The following is a 25,029-nucleotide window of genomic DNA, read 5'->3' on the forward strand; positions in this document are numbered from 1 at the left end:
TATGGTATGCTAGTCGGCGATGTCACAGGGTCCTGAGAGATCAAGCCGGACTAGAAAGCAAGGGTTACAGTTGTCTCTCTTAAGCAGGACATCACTACAACTTGATGGTGGTTGTGAAGGAAGTAATCCGTGATTTGGTTTTGTAGCTAGATAGTAAAATGCTAGTTCAGTGTTTCAACTTTACCCATCTTCACTCAAGTAATACAGTTCTATTATTATTTGCTTATTTTTCAGAGTAAAGAGGAGAGGAAGAAGTAATGGCTGAAATGAAAAGGGAGAGAAGGGGTCGCCTGAGAAAGGGGAACTAGTGGGAAGTATAGGAGGAAGAACAGAACAAGAAAAAAGGTAGATAAAGGAAGAACGAGGAACAATGATAAGAGAGAAAAGCAAATTTGACATAAACATTCCACAGGACAGGAAACCAGGAAAAAGAGTAAGGGCATTAAGAAAAGGTAATGGGAAGAGAAAAGCACAGGGAGGAAGCAAGTGGAAGTAAGAATGGGGAAGGGAGGGATAAAGGAAGGAGCAAAAGAAAGGCGGGGTCAGGGTATTTGGATGATATGTGTAATATAAATAAGACACAGAATGAGATGGATCAAGAGAGGTTGAGAAAGCTGAAGAAAGGAGGAGATGGGAAATAAAAGGCATAGCAATAGAGTGTCAAGCGAGTAAAAAGGTGGTAATAAAAGGGAGCAGGGAGGGAAAGAAAAGAGGAGGAAGGTGAGAACAAGGACAGATTATTGCTAAATCAGAAGAAGAGGGATTAAAAGAAAGTATGTGAGGGGTGAAGAAGAGAGTGGAGGAGATGGGAACATGATGGAGAAAGAAGAATTGGTTGGAAAAGTGGGAACTATAGTGAGAGGGAAAGAAATGGAGGATGGAAGTGGGGGACAAATAGTGGGGGGGAAGAGTGAGATTAAGGTGTAGGATCAAATCTGGTCTGCCAATGTTAATACTTTAGACATTGTTTCGCAACAGAACGAGTTTAAGAGAAATCTATTATTTTCCACAACCGTCTTGAAGCTGGTTTGGGAAATAGGGATGTTGGACAAAGCCATAGCACAATTGGCATACACACTACAGAGTACATTTCCCTCCACAAATGACCTGAGACTATTACAAACGTGATTGGTATAATTGCATTATTACTATACAATCATACGTAAAGTTTCCAGGGCACACCAGGGTGCTCCCATAGCTCTGCACTGACAATTGACCTTGCATATAGGTTGCCCGTAGGCCTTCCATTCCCTTCCCAGATGTCTCTGCAGCCAGACCAGGGATGTTTTGAAGAGTTCGCAGGCTTCTGTGGCAGCCATGTCACTTTGCCGTGATGAAAAGCATCTCATTGTTTGAAGTGCCACTTGAGCAAAAGTAAAGTCTTCAGAGAAGCCCCTCTTTCCCATTTTCCCTTCTGCTTTTACGTCTCCTATAAAATTAGTACTTTGGAACCTTGAGAGTGCTTTTTTCAACTAGATTCTTGCTGAATAGGTCTTAAAGTATTTAACCCACAGCTATTTTGAGTTTTGTATTACATATGTCTTAACTGTGGTAGCTCATGTCTAACCAGGTCTTCCCTTGTCTCAAAAAAACCCGGCATACAAAACAAGCATTTGCAAATCAATAGGTCTCGCATTTCCTAAACTTTGACCTATTGGTATTGTAAATAACAATGCCTTCTATTATTGCTTTTATTAATGCTTGAAGCCGTGTTATGCAGGCCACATTGTGCCTGGGACTGGGCTGTGCATGTGATTGTGTGGAGGTTTGCATCAAATCTGTACTGTTGCTGTGGATCAGAGTAAGAATACATGTTGGTACGGCTGTGCTATTGATATGGCATGTGTTTTGCCCACTTCATGGCATGAAGGCATCTTGTGTCTGTGATGGTGCAGCGGCTGTGTGTAATGTGTAGTGTTCGTGTAAATTAAGTATGAATATAAATGTATATGACCGTGCTGGTGAAATGGGATGTTTAGCTATTTACTTAACATGGAGCCATGTTGTTTCTGTTATGCTGCCAGGGGTTGTGTTAAATGTGTGTTCTTAGTGTTGGGTAAAGTGTACATTCAGGAAGCTCCTGATATGGGGGGTCAAAATTGATTGATGCCTTTGTAAAATCTGTTGTATTTCTGTGACAAACTCAGCTTCACCACTACCGGCCTTCAGAGGCACAGTCCTTTTTAGGTCAAGCCTAGTGCAGCGCGCATGCGTTGCTCTAGGAAAACAAATTCTTGGAATCGCTGTGGGATTTCCACTCACTCGTGTGTGTGTTTTTCTTTTTCATTGGTCGTTGCGTGTGCCTTTCTAAAAAAGACATCAGGTAATTGGTCAAAGGCGTCTACATGTATCTGCCTACGGCCTAAGCAAACGCTTACGAGCAGGGTTGCGCTGTGTGCCATCTGTTCGGTATCCGATTTCAAAGGCTTTGCGACGTGTTCACTTTGTGGCCATGGCTGCGAGGCCGGGCACTGTTTTCTGTAAACTGCGTTTGTTTTTAACTCTTCTCCCAATGCGACCACACTATGGGAGACATCGAGTGCCTGCTCTCATCTGAAGTCTACCCGGACCGTTGCTTCCTGTCCTGACCGGCACCATCCGTAGAACTAGTCTCTGCTCTCTGCCCTGACTGACAATTTATTAAATCCAGCAATAATGCTCTCCCCCCATCCCGCAATCCGCACTGTTTATTGCTTGTTTTTGTTTAGGACAAAGCCGCCCTTTGTGGTTGCATTTCTGCTTTTCATATGCGATAGTTTGCCAGTCCTTATTGTCTTTGTTCCTCCCTCGGCTGAGCGACTGCTCATTGGAGGATGAGGGCAGGGTAGAGCATGGCCGCTGGATGGTCTTGGTAAGGTCAGTGTTTGTCTCCACATGAGGAGAGACATCAAGTTCAATAACATAAGAACAACAATGGTGAGGACATTCTTATTATGATTGTATTTTTGTGATCTTTTGAATGGGAGACTGTCCTATATTTCCAATTCTCTGCACTTCACACTCGTATCTTACTATATTGGATTCATTCCAAGATGGGCTCTGTTACTTTACTTAGTGACTGGCAAGTAGCCGGACAACCACAATTGCGCTCTCCAATCCTCAATAAGCTGAGGCTCAGACGTGCTGTCAGAGGGGATATGATTGTTTTAACATCAGTGAAAAAGTAAGTCTGACAGACTTTAATATGCGGATATTTGGTATTAGATGCTTACAGGTCTCTTGATTAATTTGTAGAGTTAGTTGCTCATACCCACATTATCAGCGAACTGAGCATGTATTCGATAACTAGTACTCTTTTATAGGAAGGGTTTTGTTGCTACATTTGCTACAAAATTAAGTGGGTATGCAAAAACAACATGCATGACCACAAAACGAATGTATGTTATTCACAGTATTTGTGGGGGGTTTTTTGTGCTTTTTTTTTTTTGGGGTGCAAAATGCATCCTTGTGTCTAAAATGGACACATACACACATTTTAGCGCTGTATGCTGGGTTTCTTTGTCTTCATTTCCTGTAACGTTTGGGCAGGCACACTCGCATCACCATTATATCTCTTACTATTACAAGGGCACTACATGTTCCACCGCCCTTCTATAGTATAATACCTGACCCTTGCAGCTTCTTCACTCTCTTGTGGCCTGTACAAGCCCATCCTGGCTTAATTGGCGGCTCTCACTCCCCCGTTCACTAGTGGCATGTGAAGCATCAGTAGATGTTGTAGCACCCCTAATAATGTGCTGCATGGCCAAAAACTTACAAGGTCCCAAAGGCAAGACCTATTGGCTATGCCAATTATTGTTTTAATTTTGCGTTAGCCAAGACCTGTGTGTTTAATAAAAAAATATATATATGTATATAGTTCCTACCTATAGTGGCTTTCAGCCAGGTCTCCTCATTCTTTGATCTGTCAGTGTCTCATTCACATTGTCCCGCCTACTGCACCATGGTGCACATGGGAAGTCACTTTAGCCATTGGTTTACCTCTCTGTGGATGCTGTCGCTCTGCTGTTGCCCACTGGGCACCTCGGACACCAAAATGAGACCTCTTGTACAGTTTTTTTTGGGATCAATTTTATTGATTTTTGCAAAGAAACAATAATAAAAAACCTAAGTACAAACAACACAGCATATTCAGCAGCACAATTACATGTAACATTAGCCGAGGGAAACGTTCTTGCGTTGGTATACATTGTCGTATCTCCGTCTACTAAAAGGCATATAGGTTTGGACATAAGAATGACGAAGGAGTTGTTTAATCCACCATTCCCAACCATATATCCCAAATTTTCCAGTGTTTGGTTGGACAATCCCTGGCCTCATACAGTGGCAGTTCTTGTGTGGCACACCAGTCTATTCCCCTGCACCACTTGTTTATAGTGGGCAGGATGGGGTTTTTACACGCCATCGCAATGTCACGTTTGGTCACTACAAGAGCGGTACTCAGGAACACCTTATCAGCTCTAGATCCATCTAGTCCGTCAGTGACACCCAATAATATGTCGAAGGGGTTGTAAGGAACCTCTCATCCCAGCACTCCCATAAACTGTGCTTTCAGTGATCCCAATAGGAAGCTATGTGCGGGCAGGACCATACCATGTGGAAGAAATCCGCAAGCTGCAGTCCACATCGTGTACAGGCTGGGTGTGGGATTAGGCCCGCTCTGTATGCAGACATGGGTGAGATAAGAGGCATGTAGGTAGTATAGTTGGACCAGGTGAAGTTTGCCTGGGACAGTGATAGGTTTGGCGGCCATCAGGGCATCTCTCCAGTCTTCATCTTCCAGAGCACCCAACCAGGTCTCCCACCTAGCTCTCAACGGATCAAGGGAAGTACGACCATTGTTAGTTAAGGTGCGATAAATGCATGAGACTCCCCCTTTTCTCAGGTTGCCCATTGTTTTGTTTTTTTTTTAGCTTCTAGGGGCTGTGATCTGCCTGTCATTATATGCACGTCCAGGGCATGGCAGAGCTACAAATATTTATAAAACTGGGACGGGTGACATGAGTGCCTGGTCTGCAGATCCGAAAAAGGAATGAATATAGTCACTGACCCACACATCTCCGATGTGAGATGCCGATCAGGTCCCAACCCCTGAATCCCTCCAGGCCTCCTACCTCCCGCAGCCATGTACCCTGCCAGAGGGGTGTTTTTTCAGTCAGTCTGTCCTTCCAGTGGGTGTGACGCGGGGAGGCACGCCAGGCCAGTAGGACTGCTCTGGTTACCGTGGGTAGGTCCTTGGGGATGGGACTCCCATACATCAAAGCTTGAATTTAAGAGAGGCCCAAGTCGTTGAGCTCGGTCCTATACACAGGGTCAGACCAGACCCCATTAAACCAATCGTGCAATGCTAAGAGACGGGGTGCTAAGTAGTATAAATACAAGTTTGTTAAACCCATGTCTCCATCACAGGGTAGGATCTAGCAGTGAGAAAGTGCCATGCGCTGCCGCAGACCATTCCAGAGGAACCTTGTAATCACACTGTCTATTCATTTGAACCAGGCCCAGGGGATATGGAATGAAGTATTTTGAATAACATAGAGGAATCTGGCCTTTGATGACAAGAGGAGTAATATTAAGCGCCCAGGCCAACTCAGGAGCAGGACGACCCAGATACCTAAGTATTTGAAAGATTGCCATCTGATAGGGATGGTAGACTGCCAATCAAAGCACTCTCTCGATAGGTGCAAGGGAACTAGAGTCGATTTGGCAGAGTTCAAACATAACCCGGAAACTCACTCGAAGGTCGGCAGTATCTGCAGGCATCTAGGGCCAGATTGGGCCAGATCCGCGAGAAAATGTAGGACATCATCTGCATATAAGGAGATTTTGTCCTGTGAGAGCCTGCCCAATTCCAGACCGAACATCGTCATCCGATCGGATGAGGTTGGCTAGGGGCTCCATTGTGGGAGCAAAAAGGGGTGAGTGATCTCGGGGAACTGGAGTGCTGAGGGAGGTAGGATCCCAGAGACAGTTCTTGACGTTGGGGGGTCGGGGACTCAGCCGTGGCGAGCCAGTTGCGGCTCTGGTCTCCGAGGCCGGAGCCGTGGATTTAAGTCAAAGAGGTCGTTCTTCGGTCAGCCAGGTCCAGGCTGCTTCCGGGGTATCGAAAAAGTATGCTTTTTCTTGAAAGACCACACGTAGCCGTGTTGGAACAAGTAATCTATATTGCAGGTATAGGGTGTACAGTGTTTATTTGATTTCCACATAAGAGCGTCTTTGCGTTTTGGACTTCCCTGGTATAGTCTGGGAATATCATGATGGTGTGGGGTCACGGTTTTCTGGACGCAGGCTTGTTGCAGGATCAAGTCTGTCTTTGAAGTTGAGGATCCTGGCTATAATAGGTCGGTGTGGGGCATCCGGGGAGTTTTGGAGCCAGGGAGCGATGTGCTCGCTCTACCGCGTACCAGGTGGATAGTGTATCTTTGGGCATCCAGGAGTTAATCCAGTGCTCTATGAAGGATTCCATCGGTCCATGTTCTGAGCCCTCCGGGAATCCCACCCGGCAAATGTTGTTGCGTCTGGACCTGTTCTCTGCATCTTCTGCCTGTGTGTGGAGTTCAAAGCTTGGGTTTGCTGGTGGGTCATTTACTCTTTCAAGCTTAGGATGTTGTCTTCAACAGAGGAGATGCAGGATTCAGTTTCGGTAAGGCATTACGGAGGTCCTGTCGCAGCAAGCCATATCGACCTGAACCTACCCAATCTTGTTTTCAACCGAGGCCTGTGAGGTGCTGATGGCTTGCAGGATCGTGTTATGGTCGCATCCGTATCTTCCCCACAGCTTTGAACTGGGCCCCAGCATCATTGACCGTGCATTGGCCGATTTTGGTCTTTGTTGCGAGTGGCTTTGGACGCTGGTCTTTCCCCATGGCTGGCGAGTTCAGGATTGGTCCACAGGTGGCGGTAGTACTGCTAGATGTCGAATAGTATCATCTGGAGTACTTTAGCTGGTTTGTCTAAGTAACGTACATGTTCTCATGGGTCATTGTTGATCCCTCTGGGTGACGGGCCCCCCCTCTCATGACCCCTTGGCCGGGGCTCCCTCTACAATGTTTCTGAGCTGCAGTAGGTAAGAGGGCTGGCAAGTCCCAGGGTACAGCCACCTTCGTCCAAGGATTAATCGACGTTCCACTATGTTGTGTGTAGGGCTACGTTGGTTGGCCGGGGAGTGGGGTTGGAGCAGGTGGTTACCCCGGGATCGTTCGCTTCATAGATGCACCAGGTCCGCACCCCACCATCCAGAAGGCAGTTGGGGTTTACCAGTGAAGTAGCCAGGTAGGGAAAAGAGTGATCACTGCAGTTTAGTGGGGCGGCCTGTGTGGAGGGCCGTGGGGCCCAACGGGGCAGGGAGGCGGGGTCCGGGAGCCCACCGCTGCGCGACCTTCCAGCCGATCCCCTGCTTGTAGGTTCTTAGGTGCCGCCTTGCCGAGCCACACAGTGGGACAGGTCCACTCTCCCAGCGCCTCAGATCACACCCGCCCCTCAATTAGAAGGTGGGTGAGGCCGGGGCCCTTCACCATCCAAGAAGCGTGCCCCAACCAGTCCTCAGCCCCCTCGCCATCCAGGGCAGCAGCAGGGGAACTCCAATGAGGTTTGGTGGTTAGGGAGGGGGGGGGGAGAAGGGGCCAAGGCCTTCCACGACGTAAGGCGGGGTCAGCTTGTTTGGTCGGTCACCCAAAAGTCCGCCTCAGTGGGGGTGAGGGACACGTACTGGGCCAAATGCTGCATCACTTATACTGAGGTACTTCAGGAGCTCACCCACTGCCAAAGAGCGTGTCCGCTTTACTCTTCGACACAGGGTGGCCGCGGAGAAAAGTCAGGCCGCAATGCTCCCCTGCTGCGCGCATTAGCCGCCATCTTATCTGTGTGCGCCGGGATATCCAGATCCACCGGGGGGGAGGGGAGGAGGGTCCATTGCAGCCGGGCGCTGCGTGAAATCGCAGCCGAACACCCCCTCTCTGCGATCGGACGACTGCCCTCCCAGGGCGCAGCCCCAAGTCCAGTCTCACACCTCCCGGCAGTATTCAAGGGTGACCCTGGGAGCCACCACGGAGCTTCAGTGACCGGTGGGTATGGAGGATGGGAGGGGTGCTCCTCTCATGAGGCTTCTGCTGCACGGTTGTCTCAACATATCCCCGCTGCCCTGGTCTTGCGTGACAATTAGGTGGCACGGGCGCAGCCCCAAATCCGCTCTTCCTCATGGGCGCTTGTCAGGACCTGCGAGCCCCACCCCGCAGCAACACCAAGCTCGGGAGGCTCTACCCAAGGGATGGCCTCCCCTCCGGGGTGCGCACCAGTCTCCTTCACTCACCAGGCTGGTGAGGCGGGGGGTCGGGATCTGGAGTGTGGCCTCCGCATCTCTGCAGGCATGCACACTGCATACTTCTAAAGGCCAGGCACCAGTCACAGGTTCAAGTATTGCGTCCACGCCTCTGTGACCCACTCGGCGCCCGACCTTTCAGCTGCAGTCTGCACAGGAGTTTCAGCCAGCAGCGGTTCTTCCGTTCATCAGCTGCCGGGGAGCCTGGATTCGAGCCCCAGCCCTGCTCCGTGAGGAGTGTGGGCCGCCATTTTGGCCCCGGCGTGATCGGGAGGACTGGGTGGAAACCAGCTGCTGTAGTACTATTTCTTGCTTCCACTTGCCACCGATGCCCACTTTGAGCTGCAGTGAGGTGTTGGTGACTGCTAGTGGGGACGGGTTGCTGCCGATGGTAGTGGATGACAGAGTGGTCTAGAGCACTCTTAGAGTGTGACCCCCATCTTGACGCTTCAAGCCACACACCCCCCCGTACAGTTTTATAAAAACCATTCACAAAGGTCGGCGAATTGAAATGTTGGCAACCAACGTCAGACCTATAGGCTTTGCCAATGTTTGTTTTACTGATAATGTGTGGTGTATATGACCCCCTGCTCCAAATGGAGGTTTGCTAGTGGAGGGGTCTTCTGGCACACAAAATGGTAATCTTTAAGGTACGGGCAGCATAACATTTCATAAGGGAGCGGGAGTCAAGAATTCCATACAGGCATTGGCTTTTAGTGACAAAGAAGGGTTGTAATTAACGATATATTGGAATTTCTTATTTTGGGGGTGTGGACTACTTTCCCAAGGGAGGGGCGATGATTTATCTGTAGGAATCGACACGATTAATAGTTTTGAAGGGTACATCTGTTCTAGGTCCGGTGGTGGGACGTGCACCTGCGTAATGAAGAGCTTGTTCCAGGAGGACTGGGTGACGCGACGGAGGTTGAAAAGCATTCTCTGGCAACAAACAACCTACTGTGCTTGTGAAATGTACACCCACTTCAAAGCACTGTTCAGGCGCATCTTGTGTTGAACACTGCAATTTTGCTTTCCAATGAAAGTGGGATTTCTAGTTGTGCGCCGATATTCTGCTTCGAATGAGCATTGGAAGGAAGTTCGACACCATTTCACGTGCTCGGTCGAACGTGTTTCTATCCAATTATAAGACGCAGAAGCGCCAAAGCAGGAGCTGCTGCTCAAATACCTACTGACTTGATGCAGAGGTTTGCGTTATAGAAATTGAAATCAAATGGCTGCCTGCCGATAATGAGCTATTCTCTGTCTTTGTGCCTTAATAAACAAGTTATAGCGATGAAAAGGAATGAAAGAAACATGGGAATAAAATCATAGCTGTGTTTTTTATTTGTTTTGTGTTGCTGAAAGGTGATTACTTAATTCTGGAAAACAACCAGGTGTCTCCTGAAACCTCATTGACACTTCGATGTTCAGTGAATATTAAAACATGGTGCTCAACGCCCCGTCATGTACAAGATCCACGTCTATGTAGACTGCGGGAGCTCTAACATCACACCACCTACTTTGGACAGAGTTCGGCTCTAGGGACAATGGGCATCACCTGGAGTTACAAGGTTGTGCACCCCCGACCAAAGGGGGTGAAGGAGTGCGTGCCAGGCAGATGTCTCGTGCATTATTATGACAACACTTCTAGCGCTTCTTTACCCTGACAAAGCACTGAAGCTCATTAGCGGATGGGTAGCTCGCTACATCCGTATGTTGTGCTTCTTTCCCTGATGCCCTGAAACTCATTAGTTTTGAGCACCAAACACTGTTCATTTGCATGGACGGCTCCCTAGAGCCATGTTCAAAGCACCTGCCCTGGAACGTCCGGCGCCGCGCTGAGTGTGTTTAAAAAAAATATACAAGTAATATAGTGTGAAGCATGTGAAAGTTTAATTAAATAAAAGTAACATCCGCCGTGAGGAGGAGCTACGATCGTGAACAAGATGGCTGCTTAGGCTCCCGGCTCCGCCGGCCTCCGTCTCCCGCTGGACTATCCTGTCAGATAGCCTGGATTCTTACCCTACCTCTGTGTGTGGGAACAGCTGCGGAATATAATGGTGCAATCCCGAGCTTTTTGCCGATCTGATCGACGGAGTTACACCGTGTTGTAACTTTCGGCCTAGCCCGGCTGGTGAGCCGGGACCTCGAGTACTGGCCCAGCCGGGTTGTAGTTGAACAGGCCGTGGGACCCAGGCAGGGTCCGGTCTCTCACTGTGGAAGTCAACTTGTTCGATTCCGGTGGTGATCGCTCTGCCTGGTTATTGTTGGAGGTGGAGTGCTGAGACACTGCTGTGACCGTGGGCGGGAGTCCCCTGCCCCGGAGACCGGGTGCGCCCCCCCCCCCCGTGTTCGAGGGGCTGGGTCCTCGCTAGTGGCGGCTGAAAATCGCTCGCCATGGTGGTGCTTGGTCAGCCGCCCTCCGTGGCCGCCCGCTCCGCTGCAGTGCGGACAGGGGTGGCCCTGCCGGAGTGCGAACCGTCGCTGAGGACCGTTCTGGCCGCCATCGGGGCTCTACACCTGCAAGTGGACGCCATGGTCCACAAAATGTCTGTTGGAGTGACCATTGTTGATGTCCAGAGACTGGACTCTGAATCGCTGCATCATCCCCCACCATCTGGGTTCACCGCGGCACATGTATGGTCGGTGGATGGTGGTATCGTGTTGGATGCGCTGTCTGCGCCCTTGGCCAGCGGGAAAGCACCTACAGAAACACTCGGATTCGTCTGTACGATGCCGCATTTACTATCGAGCCTCGTAGAAGTGGGACCTCTCGGCTTTTTGCCACCGGAGTCTCTTTTATTTGACTTTCGGTCTGCTACACTCTCCTTATCCCCCCTGGCGTCTTCGTCCCGCTTTCCAATATTGCTGGATCTAGATTTATCGTCGGAGTGGGAGTGCTTTGGTGCCTTCGGAGTTTCTGATGGACTGCGCCTTCTGTTTGTTCCTGGACTTGCTTTCTTTGCTCTTCTTTTTCCTTTCTCCTCTCCTGCCGAGGGAGAGGTTCCACTGATGCGAATCCGTAACGCTGATCGGAAGGGCCAAGGATGAACTTGACTGTACGGGACTGATCTAGCGGCTACAATGGAAGTGGGATTTGCTGTTATTATTTTTGTGGAGGATTGGGTAATGTTCATAACTTTCCCCGATTGATCTTATTGAATCTCCTGTTTGCTTTTGATAACGGTTGGGGGTTGTTCGTTTCCAGCGGGGGAGGGGAGTCCGGGAGCCTGTGGGTCGATTTCCTCCTCCACCATTTTCTACTTTTAGTACCAAGTTTGTTGGGGTGACAGGCACACCTCTAGTTGGGGTTGGGCGGAAGCCTTATGCAGGGGTGCAGGGTGGTGGGGTTGGGGTTTGTTGTATTATCTGTTATGACTTTTATGTTTCTTTCTTTTCATTTCTCTTGTTATTTCTCCTGTTATTGGATGCCTTCCTGAGGGTTTGTATTAATTGGTAATGACGGGTCCTAGGGGTGGGATGTGCCATAGATCCTTCATAATATATGCTTTTCAGTGCTGCTAATGGGAAGCGATTGTTGTGCTGCTATGGCCCGATTCCTTTAAGCCTGCCTACCACCAGAACTTTACGACTCTTTTTCTCCTTCAAAATTCTGCTCCTAAGGGTGGAGACCCCACGAAAAGTGTCAATCTAATCGAAATGATATATCCTGTGCTCGAAACGACCGCATGTTATGGTAGTGGGATAATTTGCTTCGCCTTATGGAATTACCGTACATTGTCCACTGTTGGGTTGTATAAATGTTGCTTACTCCTTAATGTAAGGCATCTGCCGATTGTTTTTTTTTTTTGTATTTCCTAAATAAAAAGAATTTAAAAAAAAGTAACATCCGCCAAGTATGTGCTCTGAGCATCCCCTACGTGTTTTAAAAATAAAAGTAACTGCATCATGTACGTGAAGCAACCGCCATAGTAATTACATTTTAAAAACCCACTCAAAGCAGGCACCGTACTGAAACACGGAGCTGCGCCCCTATCTATTGTGTGCGTGACAGACTGTAAAGCGCATGGCTCCCTGAATGTTGCAGGAAAGAAGGTTGTGCCCGCTGGAGGAGAAACGCATTAAAGAAATTAGTGCTTGAATACTAAAATAAGACCTGCCATGTAACAACCGAAGTAAGAGGCCAGTCACCATGGGAGTTTACAAATGAAGACAAGGCGGTACCAAGGAGGGACTAACAAGCCTAATTACGAATCAGAAGCCAGTATTTATATTAAGGACAATGACACAAGCCAATGACAAATATGGGAGGAGAGTGTGTGGGGCTTCCATTGCATACCATAATACAGCATGCTCTGCAGAGCAAGCAGCGCATGTGCGCTGTAGCAAGGCTTGACCAAAAAAGGCAGTAGTGCTGAAGAAAAGTGGTAGCCTACTACCTAAATCGTTATGTTTGGTAAGTGTGGGACGATGCATTGTGGAAGGTAGCCATTGACTTTGGTTAATCTCCCTCTAGCACGCTGCTAAGAGAGCGGTGAGGAGTTGTTTGCATTCAGGTGCGATTGCTATGAGAAAGTCAAGGGAGTTGGTGAGAACGGAATGAGCAAATTGAAGGACCATTTCGACATTTAGCCGGGAGGTGGGGGAGGAATGTTGATTAATTGTTCAGTCTTCTTAATGTTTTATCTAATTTATTTGAAGAAGAATTAATTGATAGCATTTCATTGTCCATTTAGTTAGTTATCAATGGGTTCGGTAGTGGGTTTACAGAGTTTAAAAGCTCTGAAGACCTTACTTCTGTTGGATTATTTTAGGATGGTTGTTTTGTCAAAGGAGGCATCATATGTGGTGATGAGGTTTCCACAAGTGAATTACAAACGTTTTAAGATTCCAAGCTCAAATTGGAGTTGAGTTTGTACCATTCTTTTTTTGTTTGTGGTCTGTGAGTTCTTGTATATACCAGGGCACATAGGGCTTGAGATACAGCGAGCATAATTCCAGGGATAATAATTGCCAGTGTTTGTCTTCACACTAGGTTTTACTGCACACAAGGGATTTAGCACCAGCTAAGGGGCAGGAGGATGATGCTAGGGTGTTGAGGTCTTGCATGAGAATTTTGGGGGAGTCATTCTGGAAAGGGTGCTACTGTTTATTTGATGGGTCTATGGTGACTCTGTTTGATCGCTCACCTCTAATGGTTGTGAATTAGGATAAAAGCCTGTCCAGACAGTCATGTGGCTTGGAGAGGAAATAAAGGGTATGACCTTTAAAATAGGAGGGGTGTTGGTGCGACCTAATTAGTTCGGGCACTTGGTTGTGACCGAAGTATGAAAGTGTGTAGGGAAAGAGCTTTAGAAGTTAACAATCATTGAACATGGCATGGATTAAAACCTGTGACCTTGCTGTTGGGAGTGGGTGCGGATTACAATGTTATGTCACTGCAGAGGAGATTGCAAGTGATAACCAAAAGTGTTTTTTATTCTTAGGTTGCACACACACCGAGTGCTCCATAATATGTCTACTCATCATGTGTCTGCTGCTTGGAGCCTCTGGGGTCGGAAAAACACTACTACTTAAGAGACTGCAAAATATCCTTTTGTGATTTCTGTGCTGGTGGACAGTCCGTGGACATTGATGTTGAGTCTCTGTGGCAAGGTACAACCCTATCCTGGATCATAATGTATTATTGTGACTGGCAGAATCCCATCCCTGTCCAGGATTACCTTTCAGAGGGTAGATTGGTCATTCTAGTCCGGGTAGGATGCGTCATTGGGGAAGGGAGGGAGAGAGAGAGAGTTTAGACAGACCTCCATCCACATCGTAAGCGCCTAGCATGACTGTGACAGGGTACTTGTTGTTGGACTTGGCCCTTCTGGCAGGTTCACCCCTAAAACGTTTTTCTTTGATATGTGACTTGGTGTTGGTTGTTTTTGGCTTCTGCACACTTTCACTGTGTCCCAGTGTAAAGTGCGTGCGCACTCTGAGTGCGTGTGGTGAGATTGGCCTGCCCTCCCTTAGGAATGCAGGGGGAATGTGTGTGTCCATGTTAGTTCCTGATGTGTGGGGAGTGCAGGCTTGAATTTGGTATGTGCGGATTCGTGAGATTGAATGCTGCGCGATGATGTGTGCGGCGTTAATGTGTCTAGTGTGGAAGTGCCACTTCTAGAAGTTGGCATGTCTGTATAATAAAGGTGATTTGACTGTCTGGCTTGTGATTGGCTGGAGCTGGCTGGTGTGCCTGGCTTCAGGAGTCAGGATGGGTCTGCCCCGGTGGTGAATGGGGAGATCTGCGTGTTGATGGCAGGGAGGAGCTGCACCTGGGTCCTGAATAGGGCTGGGCTTTCCCCTCACAATGCTGGCTCCGCCCCCTGTGGTGCGTCTGATGTCCCTAGCCTGGCCTGTGAATGGGGAGAGGGGCTGAGCTCAACACAGTGCTCCAAAACCAGTTGCATCTGGTTTTTCCCTTAACCCTGCAGCCTAGACAAAGGATTTATGTGTATAAAAAGGGGCTGTGTCCCCTTACAAAATGTTCTCTTTCCTGATCCTATCTTGAGGGGGGCCTACTGCTGCTGGGCGCTAGGAGGATACCGCCACTGGGTGCCGCCTCCCTGCCTGGAGAGCCCTGTGAGCTGGCCCCTGGGCCCAACCCTTGCCCCCCTGCCTACCTTTTTAAAGGACTTGCCCTGAACTTTTGCGCACCTCAAGCGCCTGGGAGCGCTTTACTTTTGGTTCTTGATGGCGCTTTATTTCCCTCCAGAGGAGCGCTGTTTGACTGGCCACTTGCCCCTTTTTATTTTAGGGGGAAGCAGGTGCCCGCCCTGCATTTTGGCCGCCTTGGGAGCCGTCTTAGCGCGTGCCTACGCCGCATTTTGCTGATTCCAGCGCGGGTGTCCACCCCGCAAAATAGCCGACTTTTTATTATCTCTTGCGGGTACCTACCCCGCTGCTGCAGTGGCGGTTGCCCTCGAGGGAGCCTACCCCTCGCCTTGCCGCCTGTGGGTTTGTTTATCTGAGCGGGTGCCCACCCCGCTGGGTATCGCCAGTTGAAGAGGGAGCCTACCCCGCATTGCCCCAGGGAAGAGAATTACCGCCGCGACCCGGTGTGGAGCCCGAGACCGGAAGTCAGGCAGCCCTTCTCGATAAAGAGGCGGGGCCTGACCGGAAGCAGGAAGACGAGCGCGGCCGGTGGCTGTGCCGAGAGGAGAGCCCTGCATGCAGCCAGAGTCCTCCGCCTTCTTGAGACGAGCCCCCGTCCCCGGTCCCGGTGAGTGGGGGCCTTAGTGTTCCTTTGGGGAGAGGGGGGCGTCGGGGCACATTGCCGGTGCCCGCCCCCCCAGTAGTGCTATCTTCATTTTTGGGAGCCGCTGTTGCACGAGTCCCCAGAGCGGGACTCCAATGCCCGAGTCTTTTTCAATTCCCGAGTCTCCCAAGGGGGGACTCCAACGATCACGGGGGCATATTTGTTTTAAAGCCTAGAAGGCTCCAAGGGCACCCTGATATTTCAAGCCCACAAGGCCCCAGAGCTGAAGGGGCATTTCGGGTGGTAGAGCGGCCTTGGCTGGCAGCGGGCCGCTCCCCCCCAGTGTGGCAACATTTGTCCTCCAGAGCCACGAGGCTCTAGCGTGATTTGGGGGCAAAGTTTTCATTCAGGGCCCACGAGACTCCTGAGGGCGCAGTACATTATTTCTAGAGCCTGCAAGGCTCACACGGTGTTGGGCACTGTGTTCATTTGAGAGCCCCAGAAGAAGAGCCAGGAGGCACGCTTGTGCCAGGCCCAGTTCCCCAGCTGCCCAGCACTTAGTGGGCAGCTGCTTCGTTTAGGAACCTTTGCGCATTCTTCTTTGGCTGCCTGCGCAGCCCAGCCCTGCCATTGTGGACAAAGGGCGTTTCAGCCCCCTGAGAAGCCAAGTTGGCCTGGGGACAGGTTCATGTGTTGTGCCCACGTGTGAGGTACATGTTTTCGCCTCATGTGATTTTTCGTGCAAATGTGATACTTTCCTAATGTGATTTATGCAATGCTTTTTGCCTATATCTCTGAATGTATTGTTATGCTTAGGAGGTTGTTTTTCCTAGTATAGGTTATGCTAGTGAGTTCATGATTCCCTGCGTGATATTTGCCTAAGGTGGTTAGGGTTGCGTAGTGTGTACTTACCTTTTACCAGTGATTACTCGTTGTGTGCTACATTGGCTATTTTGGTGCTACAGTTATTATATGTGCTATGTGCTAAGCGTTATTCCTACAAAGTGCTAATTCTACCAAGTGCTAGTTCTAAAAGTGCTTATTCCTGACAGTGGTCCACGTGGCCCTGTCCTGTGTACATAATCCCCTGTAAATTCTGCCCGTGCCAGTGGCACAGTGTTAATTGTGTGTTTATTATCTAATGTGTTTGGTATAATACAAAGGCTATTTTTATATATAACCTTGTGTGAAGTTCCTTTTGTGGGGAGCCTGGGATGTTGTTGCTGGTGGCTGCGTGCGCAAATACTTAACTTACATTGCCTCCGGGATAAGCCTTACTACTCGTGTCACGTTACCTAGAGGGTGAGCAGGGGTTATCTTTGGCGTGTAACTCCCTTGCCCTGACTAGAGTGGTGGTTTCTGCCAACCGGAAATCTCATTTCTAACACTTGTCATGTAGATTTCAAGCAACAAGTCAAGAGTAAAGACACGTTTGAGCTTGAAGGATACCTTTCCTCAGGATTTGGGGTTTGACCCTTGCGAGGGATTTTGCCATGGAGGTGAAAACTTGACTGCTATTATTTGAGATTTTTCTTAAGGGTCGAACACAGCCTAGGGCTATTATAAGCCACTGAAGGCTGGCTGTAAAGGACAAATATGGCTACAATTGTTTGTTGCTAACTGAATGGTCACATAGGCATACATTGTGTTTTGAGAGCGCAGAGCCTATCTTGATTGGTTCTGCACTCTTTTTGCGGCTATATAGACTTTTTTTTTGTGGTTACTCTTGGGTATTCCGAGGCAGTTTTATTTTCTTGCTTTTCTTTAACCAACACCTGCAAAGCTGAGCTCTAAAGATGGAGCAGTAGACCTTGGAGAGGCTCCCCCAACCCTTCCCACGGTAAGTTGAGATTGTAGCCTGACCGTCTCAAGTGTATTCTGTGCATTCTGGAAAAGAGGATGTACCTCATGCGAGATTCAACGCTATTACTCTTTTGAATGCATTACTTTAGGAAGCCAATCGCCGAAACCAGTACCTCTGTGCCGTAGGTTCCTTAAATATAGGCATGTCTCAATAATCCAATTGTTTTGTGTATGTACTTTTAATTCACCAGGAAGTTAAATGGGAGAGTTTGGGCTGGAGCACGCATACATTCATTGATGGTTAAAGACCATGGAACCTATTGTACTGTCTGATGTAAGCACTCTGTGTTAATTCCTGTAAGCAGCTGGCTAGGGAAAACTCTCGTCACTAGGCCAGTCTCAGTCCATCAGGATATTCCCACACAGGTCCCTCTAACTGCCAGGCTTTGGAGGTCTGTGAGGCAGTGTACCTGCTCTTGGCACGCCACAACACTTTTCAGGCAGCAGGTAGTTCCTCTTTCTTCTCCACAGCTTCATCAGGGTTGCCTCTCAGTGCTTTCCAGACGTATGGGCCATCTGAAATAAGACCCCATGAAAGTGAAGGACCACATTTAGAGGTGAGTTGAAAGAGGTACCATTGTGCATCCCCTCCAGTGGAAAGCCTAAGCCCTGAAAAGGCCTGTGCTCCTGATGGTAGATTTATGCAGACAGTTGAGGGAATATGAGCCACCTTCACAGAGAGAGGAGCATTTTGTCCCAACTTGATATCACAGTCTAGCTCTGTTATCTCGCATCAGGAAAAACTGGTGTACATCCAAAGGGCTTGCATGATTGTCAAGTCTATTGGGTTGAAAAGTATTGTATTGTATTGTAATTGCATTTATATACCGCTTAGTACCCTTAGCGAGGCGACAAAGTGCTTTTTCGGTGAGTAGCACACTACTCCGGAACCGATAAAGGATTAGTGGTGAATAAGTAAAATGAAAAACTAAAGTAATTTGAGTGGTGGGTATGTTAGCCAGTTATTTGGATTGAGAAGGATAGAAGAGGGGGAAAAGATTTGCATTTTTTATAGCTCTTGTTATATATAAGGAAGTGGGTTAAACAAAACCATTAAAAAAGGTCCAAGGGATATATATTTTAAAGACCCACACCTGATTTTATCCCCAGCAACAACTGAATGTATAACACACGAAACACAGGGGGTCTAACAGCCAAATTGAGAGGCTACACTGTCGATACTGAGTCAACAAGATCTCAAAATATCTTTATCGCACACACATAACGTATTAATAAGAATAAAGGAGGAAAGAAGGCTCACACTACATGCATAGAGGAGACCGGTACATCATCGATTATTCGTAAATGGCTGATTAATCCACAACAAATTGTAAAGGGTTTCCATCAAATTAGACTCAATGATCAGTCCTATCATTTGGCCAAACCCATGTGCAAATGAGGCTGGTCCCCTGATCAGTGGGACACTCGGCTTCGCACCTTATTGTTGTTTCAGGATTTGGTCCACCAAATGCACAAATCGTCCATGATGACTGATCTTTTGATGGTAAAGTAAAGAAAAATAGTGCAACAGACAAGAAGTGATTTAAAATAGGATGGAATGTCCTCCTTCTAAATACTTTATTCTGCGGACCAGACACGCCTCCTAATTAAAAAATAGAACAGTGCAAGAAGAGACAGTAACAAATATCTGTCTACATAAGGGCCAACATGTTTCTGCCTAACGGGTATTTAATCCCATGGCATTCGTCAGGGCCTCTGCTTGTATGATAGTTGCACTCCTACTAGTGGAATAAAAAAATCACCACCATCACCAAAACAAATTATGATAAAACTGGTTGGAAACGGTACAACCTGTAGCAACCATGTACATTAACCCTCCGATTCACAATGGTTACTGTGAATTCTGTGAAGGAAAAAGTTACATCATTAATACTGTATTAGATGCATCAGTCTCATGTGCATAGTGTGTCACCAAGCCCACCAATAATGTGTGTCAGGAAATTCATTTTTATGCTTACCCTTTATGGTAGGGCAACAGTCCTCACCTCACCTGGACACTGCTCAGGTACTAAGAGGCCCCGCACTACAAAGATATAGGAAAAACAAAGGAATGTGGCAAAGTGCTGTAAAGAAAATTTGTTTTAAACTTTAAACCCTGCCTATAATCATTCCTATGAACAAATGCCCTATATCTAGAGGCAAAACATATGAGGTAGGCCAGCATCCCAAACCCAGTGTGCTGAGCCTCAAAACGACCCAAAAACTCGACTAAGACACCAAACTTTAAGGAAGATTAAAACTCCTTTGTGTGCTTTTTCAGGAATTTTATCAACATTCTGATCTTGAAAAACTGAGATTTACTAAAGGTTGCAACATAGTATTGCTAAGAATATTCTGTGGTAGCTGCTCACCTTTCCGTCGGTGCCTCAAGCTCTCATCTGAGACTTGGGGGAGGCACCGATCTGTAGGAGATGCTAGTATAAATAGTCTAGTGAGAATTTGTTAGTGAAGTATCCCTCCACCTATAGGATGTATACTAGATAGTGACCATCTTATCATGTGTCCCTTCAATAGATCATATATATTAGTGACAAGGACACTTTTATCAAACTTTTATTGTGGGGTAAGCCTTGTTGGTCTTGTTTGCATGAAAAAACTAAGCGCACTACTTTGTGCTCGAAATATCGCGAGAGGACGCGCTCAGAACTACACTATGATGTTATGTCAGCCATCTTTGTAGTTCCTAACACTATAATCTTGGAATCATTAGACCATAATTATGCCTCACGTGCATATGTTAGTGGAATGCCCCCAATATTATGAGTTAATGCCTCTTTATCTACAAAGTATCCCTGATTCAGCTTGTTTGCTTAGGAGCAAGAGCGCACTACTTTGCGCTCGAAATCACGTGGGATGACGCGCCCAGAACTACATGATGACTTCATATCGGCCATTTTTGTAGTTCTGAAGGTTCCTACCTATTTATCTCAGAACCACAAGAACCACGAGTGACCATGATTGTTCCTTACATGCATAAGTAGTTAGAAAGCCCCCAGTGTTGTTAGTCAATGCCTCTTTATTTGTAAAGTAAGCCTGATTCAGCTTGTTTTTCTACGAAACAGGAGCGCACTACTACCAGTGCTACAGGTGGGGGAAAATAGCCCCTTAAACCCCCAAACCGGGACCAGGCGGTCCGAAACAATATATATCAGCAAATCATAGGCACTCGCAAAAGAGTAAAAAAAGTAGTGATGAGACACTGTTCTTGAAGTTCACAAATGAAGACGTAGTCCTTAACTGGTGTGGTTCATTTTTTATGTAGTATTCTTTCGCAAAACCAGCCAACACGTGTTTCGTCAGTGGGTAGTTACACCCTTGACTTCTTCAGGGCTTTCTGCGATTAGGATGACTGTTTAAACCTCTCAACCGGTGATATTTTCGACCCGGCTGGTCACGCAACAAATGTTATTTCGGTATGATGTAATTAATCCAAGTCTCAGATCCAGAAAATTGTGTCTGGTCCGAGCCTCTTAACACTAACGATTAATGCCAGGTGTGCAGCACTGCCAATACACAATACCCGACGGCAGAATAGGCCGTCTGTCGTAGACAAATTCAGAACTGTGGTGAGTACGCCAAACGTCCTGTATTATCTCTGTCAACCGTATCCATAGGATTTGTTGATACACATTGATACCTTGAGAAACAAAAGCATTAAAGGAGATGAATGCAATACACAAACTAGGGCACTGCTAGACTGGAAATCAAGAAGTGTAATAAAGTAAAGCCGAAAAACAAACCTTTTCAAATTACACATCAAGTCTGTGGAACAACATCCAACCACAGGTTAGGCTCACTTCTACACTTCTTGACTTCAAAGAGGCCCTTCCCTATACTCTATCAACAAAGAACCACTACGGCTTGCAAACCTAGACCAATAAATCCCCTCCCCCTGTACACAATCATTAAATCCTCCTTTCTCGCTATGCTCTGTACCCAGGTACTAGCCAGCTAGGTGGAGTCTTAATGAATCCCAAAGCTTAGATGGGTATAAGTGCACCCAAAAAGGCAGGTCACATTTTTGACCCACACACTCCAGTCGTGGAGCCTGATCCTCACACTCAGACCATGTCTTTGTCTTTTTTCCATATTCTGAGGTACCAACATCTGATCCACCAGTATGCCTTGAATCACACCTTGAGGTGATCACCACCTATGACTCCCTTTCACTTCGAGACACTCACTGACTCCCATACATTCAATGCACTCTATTCCCTCAGGTCACTCTCACTAGGTCCGTCCATAACCACTGACCAGTTTACACTTCAGTCACATGATATGACCTCTTTACATTCAGGTCATACCCTCTTTAAAATTCAAGTCATTATGCGCAACCCATCACTCTCCACTCTTAGGTTATGCCATCAAACATTCTCACTCAGGTGGTAGTACCTTACACCCCAGAGCTGCATGGTTACTTCCTGGAAAGAAGGTTCCATATTGTTTGTGGTACAGTGCTAGGCTTGTTAAGAGTTGCATGCTGTCATTGATTCTTCCCCGCCTTCCAATGTACTCTGAATTTTGGATGATCTCGTTTGGAAACCACTTTACTGTATCCAGTTCAGTGAGTCCGTTCTGAGATGAGCTTAGCCTGTCTTTCCTCCCTCGCAAATTCAACAACGTTCTTAATGAACGGGACATATTTTGCTGTGAATGCCCTAAACCTCCAGATCACTCTGTGATGGCGTAGCTCCCTTCCATGTCCTTGAGTCTCATGCTCCAGCTCTTGTGGACGTTTTGAAAAATGTGTCTTTTACACGATACTGTCAGTGCACGCAATTCATACTATGTACAATTCTATTGCATGTCCTAGGCATTTCTCAGGGAGAGCTTTTTTTCGTCATGCTCCTCTTATAGGTGGGCACAAACCTGACGGACCTGTTCGTGCAGCGGAAGAAGCTGATTGTGAGGGAATTAGGAGGCTGCATGGGCCCCATCTGGCCCAGTTACTATGCGGACTGTAGCTCTGTCATGGTAAGTTTTTTAGCTGATTTAGAATACTACTTATGCAGAACCCACTCTGTGGAAAGACGTTACATTCTCCGTTCTTGGTTCAAGGTTTTTCATTTAGTCCTAGTTTGTGCATGGACTGTTCTGCTTCCCCTTTCATGTTGTAAGTTTTCAAACTATTTTCATAACATACCTACTTCTCTGATCCACAGATAGCGTACTAAGATTTAGTGTGTCGTTGCCTTCTCTTCTGGTATTAAGGCTATCTCCTTCACTGTGGATTTCGAGGCTTCCTTCCCCTCTAGTACTGCTGTGTTCCTCACTTCCCGACTTTGATATTTCTTTATTTTTTCTAGTTTGTTATTGATGCATCAAACCCCACCCAGGTCTCTGCTTCCTGTGTGCAGCTGTTGTCAGTCCTTTCTGCTGAGCCGCTGCTCACCGCATCAGTTCTCATCCTCTTTAATAAAATGTAAGGAAAATACATTTTATCTATGTGGAAGTTGGCCATAGACTTGATTAAGAACGATGAGCCTTGAAGCACTTACGGGGTATCTGTAGTTGTGATATGTCCTGAGCTTGGGGTCAAGGCGTGGGTGCCTAAGGTTTGATGGACCTTAGACTGTCTGTGGGTGTGATGGGTCCTGGGTTGGTGGTCTTTGGTTCTAATATATCCCTCTTTTGGGTGTGAAACTGTATGAGGGTTGATTTAATGTTAAGTTCTTCATGTGTAGGTTTTGCTGTTTTTTTATGGATAGCGTCAAGTAGCTTATAACTTTTTTCTTCTTTCTTTAGAGACCTTCCATGCTATATGTCGATCGTGGAAATGAAGTCACTCTTCAGAATGAACAATATAATTGCATGTGCTAAACAACCAGTGACTGTGCTGGAAATAAGTGCGCGAGAAGGCACAGGGCTTCCTCAAGTTCTACAATGGTTGCATTCTTCTTGCAAGGGCTGACCAGGAAGAAGACTCCAAACCTAGGAAAAGCTCCTTGAATCTACTGATAAGGGGGCACACATCTGCAAGGAACACCCACAGGAACCAAAGCTCTTATGGAGCTCAGGTGGAAAATATTGCTACTGAAGAAATAGAACACAGCTCCTGCAGGAGGTAACTTTGGAGGAGACTACCATTCTACAAGGACTGAACTGACACTGGACCTACCATGTGGCACATTATACATACGGAAACTGTCTCGGGAGAATCCTTGGTGGTCGTGGTACTGAATCACAATGAAGGGGACATGCTGCTTTCATCCGGACCTGACCACTTGGCTAGATGGAACATGCAGGGCCAGCAGACACTGAACCAATTTACTATCAAAATGGCACAATCTGTACCCAGGTTTTCTGGCTTCACCTTGCCTACAGAGAATGGGAGAAAGTGATGGTGTGGACGAAAGACTATGCCTGTGCACAATTATATCAAGTGTAGGGACTCTGATGGCCTGACTGGGGGAAAGTGAAATCCAGTTTTTATGTGAACTGTGACTAGACAGCCACATTGTCCAAAGAGGAGGATCTCAACAGGCATGCATGTTACAATGAGTGAATCTGTGGTTGCTCTTTAGTAACTTAACCCGACCAGCAAGACTACTGTACAAGACCATGTCTAACTGCGTTATGTTTAAAAAGTCAACCAAATAGAACAGTAAGAAATAAAGAACGTACATTGTGCGGACAGAATTTAAGTTAATGATAACATTTTGAATATGAAAAAAGTGGTAGTTGATTTTTATTGGGAAAATGGGGGGGGGAATCTTGTCTTTGTAGGGATAAATATTCATTTATCCAGTTGGCTACAAACTGGTTAAATATAAAAGGAAATTGAAAAGTCTTTGAGGGGTAAAATAAAATCCCTAAAAATGTACTTTGCCTGTAAATGAAAAGAATACAACATCCAGCATCAAGAAAATCGTTTTCTCAAAAAAAGTTGAGCATAAGCGCACTAAGAATATTCATTAGAGGATTTCTACCCAAGGCTGTTTGCAGGGCTGGTAGGATTGGAGTGATTCTAAATACCTAGATGCTTCTCTGTGGGGAGTTTGCAATCTTCCAGATGCGTTGGCTGATACTATAAGTAAGCTGCTGCTTTTAAGCAGTCATTGCTTGTTATGTCTAGTCTGATTTTCAGTGGTCTGGACGTGTCACATTTTCCTGCACTAGTTCAAAGTACACACGTGTTTACAGGACTATGAATTCTTTTCAGTGATCACATGTCTTCATTTCATCTCTGATTTTTTTTTTTTACCTTCAACTAACTAAGTACTTCCAGGCCTCCAGGAATAAATTCCTCAGTGAAATCCAGCAGAGAGAGACCACACCAGGGCTGGACTGGCCGTAGCGGGCATTGGGCGTTTCACCGGGAGGCTAGAATGGTGGGGCTGGTTATGCCACAGTGAGGGCCAGTTTTGTGACTGGGCACGCAGCAATATCGGCCCCCAGTAACAAAAGCAGCAGTGCTTCACATTTTCACAGCCCACCCCCCGACCAAGGGCTGGTTGGACAAAACTGCCAGGGCTCCTTTGGGTTCCCAGTCTGGCCCCGCTCCGCACACAACAGCTACAAGTCCTCTCTGTGTTCCAAGTGATTATGGAAAGGCTCACCGAGTGTCCTCTATAATACAGATTTTCTTGATGCTCTCGGCTGCTAGGAGATAGTTCACCAGCAGGTA

General features: G+C 47.1%; 1 protein-coding gene across 7 annotated transcripts in view; it reads left to right on the plus strand.

Annotated features, from left to right (window-relative positions):
- Positions 1 to 24,032, plus strand: part of ARL16 (ARF like GTPase 16) — a 42,112-nt gene extending 18,080 nt beyond the window's left edge. For 3 of the 7 annotated variants that reach the window (XM_078653853.1, XM_078653856.1, XM_078653854.1), the window contains exons 2-6: positions 13,765 to 13,864; positions 17,298 to 17,358; positions 22,260 to 22,376; positions 22,709 to 22,824; positions 23,148 to 24,032. In XM_078653853.1, the coding sequence (XP_078509979.1) occupies positions 13,806 to 13,864; positions 17,298 to 17,358; positions 22,260 to 22,376; positions 22,709 to 22,824; positions 23,148 to 23,313 (519 nt within the window). In that variant the 5' untranslated portion in view covers positions 13,765 to 13,805 and the 3' untranslated portion in view covers positions 23,314 to 24,032. Of the gene's footprint in view, positions 1 to 234; positions 346 to 13,764; positions 13,934 to 17,297; positions 17,359 to 22,259; positions 22,377 to 22,708; positions 22,825 to 23,147 lie in introns of those variants that run through there. The other 4 variants (XM_078653851.1, XM_078653852.1, XM_078653855.1 and 1 more) reach the window with 3 other exon arrangements.
- The last annotated feature ends 997 nt before the right edge of the window (positions 24,033 to 25,029 follow it).

The sequence above is a fragment of the Lissotriton helveticus genome, chromosome 7 (assembly GCF_964261635.1).
Source record: "Lissotriton helveticus chromosome 7, aLisHel1.1, whole genome shotgun sequence".
Lineage (NCBI taxonomy): Eukaryota > Metazoa > Chordata > Amphibia > Caudata > Salamandridae > Lissotriton > Lissotriton helveticus.